General features: G+C 43.2%; 1 protein-coding gene across 2 annotated transcripts; it reads right to left on the bottom strand.

The window, feature by feature from the left end:
- Positions 1-880: 880 nt before the first annotated feature.
- Positions 881-3310, bottom strand: LOC129811966 (desmin-like). Of its 2 annotated transcripts, XM_055863783.1 has the most exons (4): positions 2821-3310; positions 1842-2519; positions 1549-1593; positions 881-1443 (listed from the first exon to the last, which is right to left on the bottom strand). In XM_055863783.1, the coding sequence occupies exons 1-2, from the start codon at positions 3308-3310 to the stop codon at positions 1843-1845; spliced, it is 1167 nt and encodes a 388-aa protein (XP_055719758.1). In that variant the 3' UTR covers positions 881-1443; positions 1549-1593; position 1842. The 2 variants fall into 2 exon arrangements, with proteins under 2 accessions (XP_055719758.1, XP_055719767.1); XM_055863792.1 differs by lacking the exon at positions 1549-1593.
- Between the last annotated feature and the right edge of the window lie 8696 nt (positions 3311-12006).

The following is a 12006-nucleotide window of genomic DNA, read 5'->3' as shown; positions in this document are numbered from 1 at the left end:
ACCAAATCTACACTGGAGTTGCTTAACCAAGAAGAGTGAATGTTCCTGGGTGGATCAAATTACAATTTTGACTTGCTTGAGAATCTATGGCAAGACTTGGAAATAGCTGTCTAGCCATGATCCCCAACACCTTGACAGAGCTTAACATTTTTTTTAAAGAATAATGGGCAAATATTGCACAATCCAGGTGTGTGAAGTTCTTCTATACTTTCCCATGAAAACTAATCTGTAATCGATGCCAAAGGGATTTGAATACTTATGCAACTACTACATTTTGAGTTATTTACTTCCTATTCCTATTTTTTTAATCATTTTTCTTCCACTTTGAAAGAGTATTTTATGTAGATTATATAAAATACAAAAAAGACACATTTTAATCCCACTTTGTAACGCAATAAAATGTGAAGAAATCCAAGGTGTCTGAATTCTTTTGCAAGGCACTGTTTGTGTTGGTTGATATTAATCGAGTCGCTTTGTTCTAATCAGTGTGTATAGAATGCTTATGGTTTTGATGTTATTGACTCTGGAGACTGACACATCCCATCATGAAAATATGTTCTACATTTTGAGTGTCAACTCCTTTCACCACTATGGGTCAAGGCCAGGGTATGCAGTATCTATTTGCTGTACTTGAAATGCATTTAAAATGTTCTTCCTTTGTCCCAATAGCCTTCGCGATGACTTATCTTACCATGCACATTTGCAAAAAAAGTATGCATCTGTTCAAAGTCATAAACATTCTGTTTGTATCGATGATATTCTAATACAAGGTGGATAAGAACTTCTACTTCTCTAACAACAAACCCAGTCATTTTAGATTTTACACTGTTTAGAGATGCACAATTATTACCAGAAACAAACCACAGCAGCTGTAATGCACTCAAGTCAAGCTTTGTTTATTAAGTAGTACTTGGTATACATGAACGTCTTCAGTTATGTTACATAAAATGAAAATAGGTGGGGTAAAGGGGGTTTAAATTACATTTGAAATAAAGGTGATGTTGTTTTGACGAGTTAACCATACGGTAGCACAGCGTGACATGACAAGGGTACTCCAACGTTTGTGAGAGGCTGACAGGGTGGGCAGGACTGGGAGGAGGGGGTGGGGTTGACAGGGTTGGGCACGTTGGGAGGAGGTGGTGGTGGGGGGTTGACAGGGGCAGGCAGGACTGGGAGGAGGTGGTGGGAGGTTGACGGGTGGGCTGGTTGGGAAGGTGTGATGGAATGTGCTAGGGGTTGGGCTGGGGTTGACAGTGGGTAGGGGCAGAAGGAAGGTGGGGGGCTGATGGGGTGGGAGGGTAGGTGGAACAGAGGAGTGAAGGTAGGGGGAGTTGACAAGCTTGGTGCTAGGGGAGAACGTGGGGTGCTCAGGCAGACCATCTGGCAGCTGGGGTGAGTCTCCACACTGCAGGACATTGAGGTGGTCCTCCTCTGTGACAGCTCCTACAGGGGAGGAGAGAAACATGGTACGTATAGAGGGTCAAAAACACAGGGAGCATAGACAAAGTAAACAGAACAATTTAGGAATCATCTAATCTGGGAGTCTACCTTTTGATCTGAAGCGCTCCTCTGTCTGGAATGATATTTAGACACCTAAACAATGGGAATAAAAGTTGCTCTATTTTAAGTGTTAACGGTGCTCTGCTTGCAAGCAGTATGATCAGTGATTTTGTAAATTTGACTTGGGAATTGTTTTCTGATATCACCACGTTTGATCACACTTTGATGAGCGCTAAAGAAACTTGTATTAATGTTTCCCCAACATTTCCCTCCAATCTGACATGACTCATGCCCTACTAGGGGAGCTGTTGCCCATCCATGATGACCATTAACCAACACACCTTAAGCTTCTGGTTGTTTCCCTGCAGAGATCCCCAGCCTGCTCTCCTCTCCCTCCAGCAGCTTCCTGTAGACAGCGATTTCAGCGTCCAGCTTCAGCTTGATGTGCAGCAGCTCTTGGTAGTCGGCCAGGTACTTGCCCATCTCCATCTTGGTCTCGCAGAGCTGGTGCTCCAGCTGAGCAATGATGCCCTCCAGGCCTCCAACCTTATCCATGTGGGCCATCTCCATGTCCTCCAGCTGCTGTTCCAGGGCCGCGTTTCTCGCCCTCAGCCCGTCGATCTGGTTCTGGAGGTCTGTCACCTGGTTGTGGAAGGTGGTGATCTCTTCTTTCATGGACTTCATCTGTTCTTCTTTCTTGCCGGCGACTTCTTTGAGGGTTTCAAACTTGCCCTTGTACCACTTCTCGGCTTCCTGGACGTTCTTGGCTGCCACAGTCTCAATCTCGGCACGCATGTTGCGGAGGTAGGCGGCGAGGTCGGGGCGGTCACCGTCGAGTTCCGTGGTCACCTTGGAGTCCTCGATCTGCTTCATGAGGTCGGCAACTTCCTCGTCATGCAACTTCTTGAGGAACTCAATCTCTGCCACCAGCTGTTCGACACTCTTCTCGAGCTCAGCCTTCTGCAGAGTGGCGTTGTCAACGTCTTGACGGAATTCCCTCAGGATCATCTCTGCCTCCTCTGGAGATGGACACATAGAGAGTGGATGAGTTAGAGACACAACAGCAGTGACTTTAGTACTCTATACAGTATTGGCATCAATTGTATTTGATGGGGTGTATGATAAGCCTGTATACACACTAATCAAATGTGATTGTACATCGGAGGAAAATATCTGCTTCCATTTTTCATGCAAACTAAAGTACATCATACCCTCTCCAACAACTGTTTGTCTATATAACTGTGACGTGAATCTATACGATTCGTTTCAGCAATTCTCCCCACTCCCCAGACAGTGGTCAGTGTGAGACTGAGACCCTACCTTTCAGTGCCAGCTCCTCTTCCAGTTTCATTCTCCACACCTCCACCTCCTCCTCAATGTATCCCCTCTCGATATCAGCAGCTCCCTTCTCATTGGTCAAGGCTTCGATCAGCTCCCTCATCTCCTTGAACTTGAGGTTGTACTCTTCTCCGATGCCGGTGGGGCCTCCCTTGAAGCGTCCCTGTAGCGCAGCCAGCTCGGCCGTCAGCAGGGCGTTCCTCTGTTCAAGGGCCTGAACCTTCTCGATGTAGCCTGCGAACCTCACGTTTAGCTCCTGCATCTCCTCCTTCTCGTTGGCATGGACCTGGTGTATCTCTGTGCCCAACTCCACGGCCGAGGACACGTGGCCGCCCTGGTATCCGGAGCGTCCACGGTTGTTGTACGAGGATCCACGGCACCGGGAGGGAGAGGGGCTCTGAACCCGCATACTACTGCGTGTCCCACTCACCTGCAGGGACTGGGATTTCTGGGAATAGGAAGATCCTCTCATGTTTGGTTCTCAGTGCGTTACAAAGTGTCTTCTAGAATCAGATTATTTGTTTGTTCTTGAGTATAGTTCCTTTTCTACTAAAAAGGAAGGCCTCTTCTGGTGTTCTCTCCCTTTGCTGGCTGGCCCACCTTGCTGCTGTGCTGACAGTCTCTCAGATCGACCTGTGGCTTTTATAGGGCCGCAAAGAATGTCTCAGACTCCCTTGAAAATCTTGCAGGGTTTTGAGATGTTTTAAATGTGGATCATTACTCTCTTCAAAGACCTGCAGCACCACAGTCTTCATTTGCTAGCTAGCATTGCATTGTTAGTAGTGGGGATGGGTGGAGTTTGCATGGCCCTAACGCCTCCATATGAAATAGTGATATGAGCATGTATGCCCGCTATTTTTCACTCTCTTCTCACTTAGGGCGCCGCTAGGGACTCGGGAGGGTGTGAGGCAGGGTAGGGAGGGCTTTAAGCACATTGGAAAACAATGACCAAGTGACTTATGTTCTTCGGCAAAAGTTTTACCTCATATATGAATCAAGGTGTCAGACACCAGTCTCCAGTGGAGACATTATTTAAACAATACAATTAACCTTCTCCAAGAATACCAAAAGACTTCCTAAGGCTGGTAAAGGAGAGCAGTAGGGCTCCAGCTTCATTTTAGTCTCTCTGTAGTCTCAGGATATGGACTACGCCAAACAGGGCAGTAATAATAGTAAAGCTATGTCTTGATATTTTAGATTCAGGTGGCTCTATTTGTGTTAGAAAAGTATTTTACTGGATCTATGGACAACCACTATTTATTAGTAAAAATGGTTTAAAGCACCTGCAACTGCACACTATTGAAATGTTTGGCGATGTTTTGACTTGAAGTGGTAATCTGACAAAAAGGGAAATCTGCATAATTGACGAGACACTATTGGTTATGATTGATGAGACACTATTGGTTATGATTGATGAGACACTATTGGTTATGATTGATGAGACACTATTGGTTATGGTTGATGAGACACTATTGGTTATGATTGATGAGACACTATTGGTTATGATTGATGAGACACTATTGGTGTCTCTGACACTCGAATCACATTTAAAATCAATATACAACCAATTTTTTAATGACATTTTTACTCCACTCTACATTCATGGACATGAGATTATTGCACTTTTAAGTGATATCCTCTGGGTCCACATTGTACAATTTGTTGTATATGTCTGTTACCCAAATAAATGAATGGTGTTACCAAATGGTGAGGTATTACTCTTGTATTAGGTAACATTAGCTGTGTCTAATATAGCTAGCTGTGGACTGTGTGTGTATCTATCTGTGCGATGCCTTCAGCCCCTGTTGGCAGTCCCTTGCGAGGGCTCTACGTTCATGGATATAAGATGACATGTCTTCACCAAATGGTGAATACCTCGATATACTGTACCACATGTTTAGTAGTGAGTCATGATTAGCTTGCTGTTAGTGTGGCGTGAGTGGGTGTAGCCGTCTATCTGCCTCCCCTGTGAGGGCATCGGCCCTGAGCAGGTTCCATCGCTAGTCTACATTCATTGACATGAGATTACTTTTTGATGTATTTTTTATTTCACCTTTATTTAACCAGGTAAGCTAGTTGAGCACAAGTACTCGTTTACAACTGCGCCAAGATTAAAGCACACATGGAATAAACAAGCGTACAGTCAATAACAATAGAAAAAAAGAAAGTCTATACACAGTGTGTGCAAATGGCGTGAGGAGGTAGGCAATAAATAGGCCATCGTAGCGAAGTAATTACAATTTAGCAGATTAACACTGGAGTGATAAATGAGCAGATGATGATGTGCAAGTAGAGATACTGGTGTGCAAAAGAACAGAAAAGTAAATAAAAACAATATGGGGATGAGGTAGGTAGATTGGGTGGGGTATTTACAGATGGACTATGTACAGCTGCAGCGATCGGTTAGCTGCTCAGATAGCTGATGTTAGTGAGGTTAGTAAGTTAGTCAGGGAAATATAAGTCTCCAGCTTCAGCGATTTTTGCAATCTCTAGCATAGACTTAGAGATGACCTGGAGCCAGTGGGTCTAGCGACTAGAGCACACAGGTCGTAGTGGTGGGTGGTATAAGGTGCTTTGGTAACAAAACGGATGGCACTGTGATAGACTGCATCCAGTTTGCTGAGTAGAGTATTGGAAGCTATTTTGTAGATGACATCGCCGAAGTCGAGGATCGGTAGGATAGTCAGTTTTACTAGGGTAAGTTTGGCGGCGTGAGTGAAGGAGGCTTTGTCGCGAAATAGAAAGCCGATTCTAGATTTGATTTTGGATTGGAGATGTTTGATATGAGTCTGGAAGGAGAGTTTACAGTCTAGCCAGACACCTAGGTATTTGTAGTTGTCCACGTATTCTAGGTCAGAACCGTCCAGGGTAGTGATGCTAGTCGGGCAGGCGGGTGCGGGCAGCGATCAGTTGAAAAGCATGCATTTAAGAGCAGTTGGAGGCCACGGAAGGAGGGTTGTATGGCATTGATGCCCGTTTGGAGGTTAGTTAACACAGTGTCCAAAGAAGGGCCAGATGTATACAGAATGGTGTCGTCTGCGTAGAGGTGGATCAGGGAATCACCCGCAGCAAGAGCGACATCATTGATATATACAGAGAAAAGAGTCGGCCCGAGAATTGAACCCTGTGGTACCCACATAGAGACTGCCAGAGGTCCGGACAACAGGCCCTCCGATTTGACACACTGGACTCTGTCTGCAAAGTAGTTGGATAACCAGGCGAGGCAGTCATTTGAGAAACCAAGGCTATTGAGTCTGCCGATAAGAATGTGGTGATTGACAGAGTCGAAAGCCTTGGCCAGGTCGATGAAGACGGCTGCACAGTACTGTGTTTTATCGATGGCGGTTATGATATCGTTTAGTACCTTGAGCGTGGCTGAGGTGCAACCATGACCAGCTCGGAAACTGGATTGCACAGCGGAGAAGGTACGGTGGGATTCGAAATGGTCAGTGATCTGTTTATTAACTTGGCTTTCGAAGACTTTAGAGAGGCAGGGCAGGATGGATATAGGTCTATAACAGTAACATATCTAGAGTGTTACCCCCTTTGAAGAGCGGGATGACCGCGGCAGCTTTCCAATGAGAGAGGTTGAACAGACTAGTAATAGGGGTTGCAACAATGGCGGCGGATAATTTTAGAAAGAGAGGGTCCATATTGTCTAGCCCAGCTGATTTGTAGGGGTCCAGGTTTTGCAGCTCTTTCAGAACATCTGCTATCTCGATTTGGGTGAAGGAGAAGCTGGAACTTGTCTTCTTGACCAAAGTAATCGTGAATTATTTAATATGTACTGAACAAAAATATAAACACAACATTCAACAAAGTTCATATGAGGAAAACAATCAATTGAAATAAATTCATTAGGCCCTAATCTATGGATTTCACATAACTGGATATATAGATATGCATCTGTTGATCACAGATACCTTAAAAATATGGGCCTCAGGATCACATCACAGTATTTCTGTGCATTCAAATTGCCATTGATAAAATGCAATTATTTGTTGTCCGTAATTTATACCTGCTCATACATTACCATAACCCCCCCCGCCACCACGGGCACTCTGTTTACAACTTGACACCGTACACATGGTCTGCAGTTGTGAGGCTGGTTGGATGTACTGCCAAATTCTCTGAAACGATGTTGGTATGGTAGAGAAATTAACATTCAATTCTCTGGCAACAGTTCTGGAGGACATTCCTGCAGTCAGCATGACAATTGCACGTCAATTGCACATCAAAACTTGAGACATCTGTGGCATTGTGTTGTGTGACAAAACTGCACATTTTAGTGGCCTTTTATTGTCCCTAGCACCTGTGTAATGATCATGCTGTTTAATCAGCTTCTTGATATGCCACACCTGTCAGGTGGATGGATTATCTTTGGAAAAGGAGAAATGCTCACTAGCAGGAATGAGAAATAAGCTTTTTGAGTGTACGGAACATTTCTGGGATCTTTTATTTCCGCTTCGGAAACATTGGACCAACACTTTACGTTTATGTTGCATTGCTATTTTTTTCAGTGTATATACTGTATATAATAGCTCATGTCCAGTAGATAGTCATGATGATTAGCTAGCTAGCTAGCTGTGTGTATCTGTATCTATGATGCCTGCAGTCCCAGCCAGTCGACCCCCCCCCCCATTGAACCCAATAACCTATTTTCATAACAATTTCCCTCTGCCTTCATGGACATAACCAAATGGTGAAGTAATACCCAATATTAGCTAACATTAGCTATGTTTGCTGTGTAGAGGGATACATCTGCCTGTCCAGTCCCATTCAGCCGTATTCCCCTGTGAGGACATCAGCACGGAGCAGGTTCAATCTCTAGTCTACATTCATGAACTTGACATAACTTCTCCTGACCAAATGAAGTAATACTGTTGTATTACCCCAAACATTAGCTATGTATTACATGGCTATCTCTGTGTGGGTGTGTCTCTGTATCTGTATAATGCATCCAGCCTCAGTCATTCCCCTGCTAGGTCATCAGCACTGAGCAGGTTCAATCTCTAGGGCGCATGTTAATTGGCTTGGGCCTCTGCTGTGACAGGAGTCACGGAGACCAACCCTGCAGGCTCCAACCACACACTAGGTTTCGCCCCAAATTCAGCTCGGGTCATATTGAGGAAGTAGGTAGGAGGAAAATGTGTTCTAAAATGGAAAACGGACAAAAACAACCATTCTTATGCAACAAGATCAAGTAGTACCACTTCGGCGAGTCGTCACTTACATTTCGTGTCTACTTAACGCATTCCAGGTTTACAACTGTCACGTAAGTTTGTGACCTAACCTACCTTGTAGACCTGACAACTGTAACCATGTCTACAGGGACTTTAGAGGACGCTGTTACAAGCATTTCGCTACACCTGCAATAACATCTGATAAATATGTGTATGTGACCCAATTTTTTAAAATTTGATTTAAAGAGTGTTGTTGAAGTGCACAGTTGCACTTTTTGACTCTAGGGTTGTTTAGTGGCAGAGGGGTGTAGAAAATACACGTCTCTACGGCAACAGAACTGACAACAGAACCAAATCAGATACTGGGTTATTAATATATTAACGTTAAAGCTCTGACGGGTGACTAATGCCTGGTAACAATGAGACTACCATTTTAGAGAAGCACTGTACCATAACTTACTAATGATGGTTCTGTATTTCATTATCAATAAAACTTGGATGAATTTTTGATGAACACCAAGTGTGTTTCTCTTTGTTTTGTGTGAGAATCACCTCGTTAAAACCCCATAAAGAGCATTATCTGAAACATCTGATTTACATCATCTTGAGTCTCTGGTGATTAAGATGCGTTTGGCACTGACTACACACACACACACACATACACACACACACAACTAGTGTCTTTGGGGACTGTCACTGCCTTCTGTCCCATTTCCTTCAGCCCCCACCGTGTCACGTGTCTCTCTGAGCTGATATAATGAGGATATGTTGCCTTAAGACCATGCTGAGACTGGCGTTGGTGGTGGAAAAGCCTCTATCAAATTCACTCAATTTCAACTCAATTTAAGGGCTTTATTGGCATGGGAAACATATGTTAACATTGCCAAAACAAGTGAAATAGATAATAAACAATAAAAAATGAACAGTAAACTTTACACTCACAAAATTTCTAAAAGAATAGAGACATTTCAAATGTCATATTATGTCTATATACAGTGTTGTAACGATGTGAAAATAGTTAAAGTACAAAAGGGAAAATAAATAAACATAAATATGGGTTGTATTTACAATGGTGTTTGTTCTTCACTGGTTGCCCTTTTCTTGTGGCAACAGGTCACAAATCTTGCTGTTGTGATTGCGCACTGTCGTATTTCACCCAGTATATATGGAAGTTGATCAAAATTTGATTTGTTTTTTAACTATTTGTGGATCTGTGTAATCTGAGGGAAATATGTGTCTCTAATATGGTCATACATTTGGCAGGAGGTTAGGAAGTGCAGCTCAGTTTCCACCTAATTTTGTGGGCAGTGTGCACATAGCCTGTCTTCTCTTGAGAGCTAGGTATGCCTACGGCGGCCTTTCTCAATAGCAAGGCTATGCTCACTGATTCTGTACATAGTCAGTCACAGTGGTCAGGTATTCTGCCACTGTGTACTCTCTGTTTAGGGCCAAATAGCATTTTAGCTTGCTCAGGTTTTTGTAAATTCTTTCCAATGTGTCAAGTAATTATCTTTTTGTTTTCTCATGATTTGTTTGGGTCTAATTGTGTCCTGGGGCTCTGTGGGGTCTGTTTGTGTTTGTGAATAGGGCCCCAGGACCAGCTTGCTTAGGGGGCTCTTCTCCAGGTTAATTTCTTTGTAGGGGATGGAAGGTTTGGGAATCGCTTCCTTTTAGGTGGTTGTAGAATGTAACAGCTTTTTTCTGGAATTTGATCATTAGTGGGTATCGGCCTAATTCTGCTGTGCATGCATTTTTTGCTGTTTTACGTTGTACACTGAGGATATTTTTTGCAGAATTCAGCATGCAGTCTCAATTTGGTGTTGTCCCATTTTGTGAATTCTTGGTTGGTGAGCGTACCCCAGACCTCACAACCATAAAGGCCAATGGGTTCTATAACTGATTCAAGTATTTTTAGACAGATCCTAATTGGTATGTCAAATTTTATGTTCCTTTTGATGGCATAAATGCCCTTCTTGCCTTGTCTCTCAGATCGTTCACAGCTTTGTGAAAGTTACCTGTGGCGCTGATGTTTAGGCCGAGGTATGTATTGTTTTTTGTGTGCTCTAGGGCAATGGTGTCTAGATGGAATTTGTATTCGTGGTCCTGGCAACTGGACCTTTTTTGGAACACCATTATTTTTGTCTTACTGAGATTTACTGTCACGGCCCAGGTCTGACAGAATCTGTGCAGAAGATCTAGGTGCTGCTGTAGGCCCTCCTTGGTTGGGGACAGAAGCACCAGATCATCAGCAAACAGTAGACATTTGACTTCAGATTCTATTAGGGTGAAGCCAGGTGCTGCAGACTGTTCTAGTGCCCGCGCCAATTCGTTGATATATATGTTGAAGAGGGGTGGGGCTTAAGCTGCATCCTTGTCTCACCCCCCGGCCCTGTGGAAAGAAATGTGTGTGTGTGTTTTGCCAATTTTATCCGTACACTTATTGTTTGTGTACATGGAAACGTTGTTCCCTCTGCTGCTATTGGACCAGGATGATGTTAAAGAGTTTAAGTATTGTCAATTGGAATTTGTGGCCTTTTAGGGTTGGAGGGTTTGTATTTTGTTCTGTAGTTCATTCAATTTAATTGGAGAATCTAGTGGGATCTTATAGTCTTTAGTAGTTGATACTAAGATTTGTATTTTATCATGTATATGCTTTCGATGTTTGTTCTTTGTTATAAAACCAAAAAGATTGGATAAGTGTTTATCCATACATCTCCGTTTTGGAAAGATAATTCTTCGTGTTGTTGTTGGTGTAGAGTTTTCCATATTTCCCAGAAGTGGTTAGATTCTATGGATTCTTTAATTACATTGAGCTGATTTCTGACATGCTGTTCCTTCTTTTTCCATAGTGTATTTCTGTATTGTTTTAGTGATTCACCATAGTGAAGGCTTTCTGGGTCTCTATGTTTTTGGTTGGACAGGTTTCTCAATATCTTTCTTAAGTTTTTGCATTCTTCATCAAACCATTTGTCATTGCTGTTCATTTTCTTAGGTTGCCTGCTTTAAATTGTTTGATTTGATAGGGAAGCTGAGAGATCAAATATACTGTTTAGGTTTTCTACTGCTAAGTTTACACCTTCACTATTACAGTGAAACATTTTGTCCAGGAAATTGTCTAGAAGGGATTGAATTTGTTGTTGCCTAATTGTTTTTTTGCTAGATTTCCACACTACTTTCCTTCCATCTATAGCATTTCTTAATATTATTCAGTTCCTTTGGCTTGGATTGACCATAGCTCTGTTCAAGTAGAGTGTGATTTTGCTGTGATCTGATAGGGGTGTCAGTGGACTGACTGTGAACACTCTAAGAGACTCTGGGTTGAGATCAGTGATAAAGTAATCTACAGTACTTCTGCCAAGACATGAGCTGTAGGTGTACCTACCATAGGAGTCCCCTCGAAGCCTACCATTGACTATGTACATACCCAGTGCCTGACAAAGCTGCAGAAGTTGTGACCTATTTTTGTTGGTTATGTTGTCGTAGTTGTGTCTAGGGGGGCATATGGGGGAGGGAATGCTGTCACCTCCAGGTAGGTGTTTGTCCCCCTGTGTGCTGAGGGTGTCAGGTTCTTGTCCAGTTCTGGCATTTAGATCGCCACAGACTAGTACATGTCCCTGGGCCTGGAAATTGTTGATCTCCCCCTCCAGGATGGAGAAGCTGTCATCGTATGGGGCTTCTATTGGAGGGATATAGGTAGCACACATGAGGAATTTTTTCTCTGTTGAGATCATTTCCTTATTAATTTCTAGCCAGATGTAAAATGTTCCTGTTTTGACTAATTTAATAGTGGGTTAGGTCTGTTCTATACCAAATTAGCATACCCCCTGAGTCTCCTCCCTGTTTCACACCTGGTAGTTTGGTGGATGGGACTACCAGCTCTCTGTAACCTAGAGGGCAACTAGTGGGTCCCTCTCCTCTATACCATGTTTCTTGTAGTATGACAATGTCTGTATTTCCAATTTAAGTCTGGGTTCATGCTCTTTAG

This window comes from Salvelinus fontinalis, chromosome 2 (genome assembly GCF_029448725.1).
Source record: "Salvelinus fontinalis isolate EN_2023a chromosome 2, ASM2944872v1, whole genome shotgun sequence".
NCBI classification, from domain to species: Eukaryota; Metazoa; Chordata; class Actinopteri; order Salmoniformes; family Salmonidae; genus Salvelinus; species Salvelinus fontinalis.
The sequence above is the reverse complement of the archived record's forward strand: the minus strand, read 5'-3'. Positions and strand labels throughout refer to the sequence as shown.

Excerpts from the sequence above, each read along its gene's own strand:
- LOC129811966 (XM_055863783.1), bottom strand. The coding sequence starts at position 3,310 with ATGAGAGGATCTTCCTATTCCCAGAAATCCCAGTCCCTGCAGGTGAGT. Across the intron at positions 2,520-2,820 it reads AGAGGAGCTGGCACTGAAAG|AGGAGGCAGAGATGATCCTG; the intron begins GTAGGGTCTCAG and ends GTCCATCTCCAG.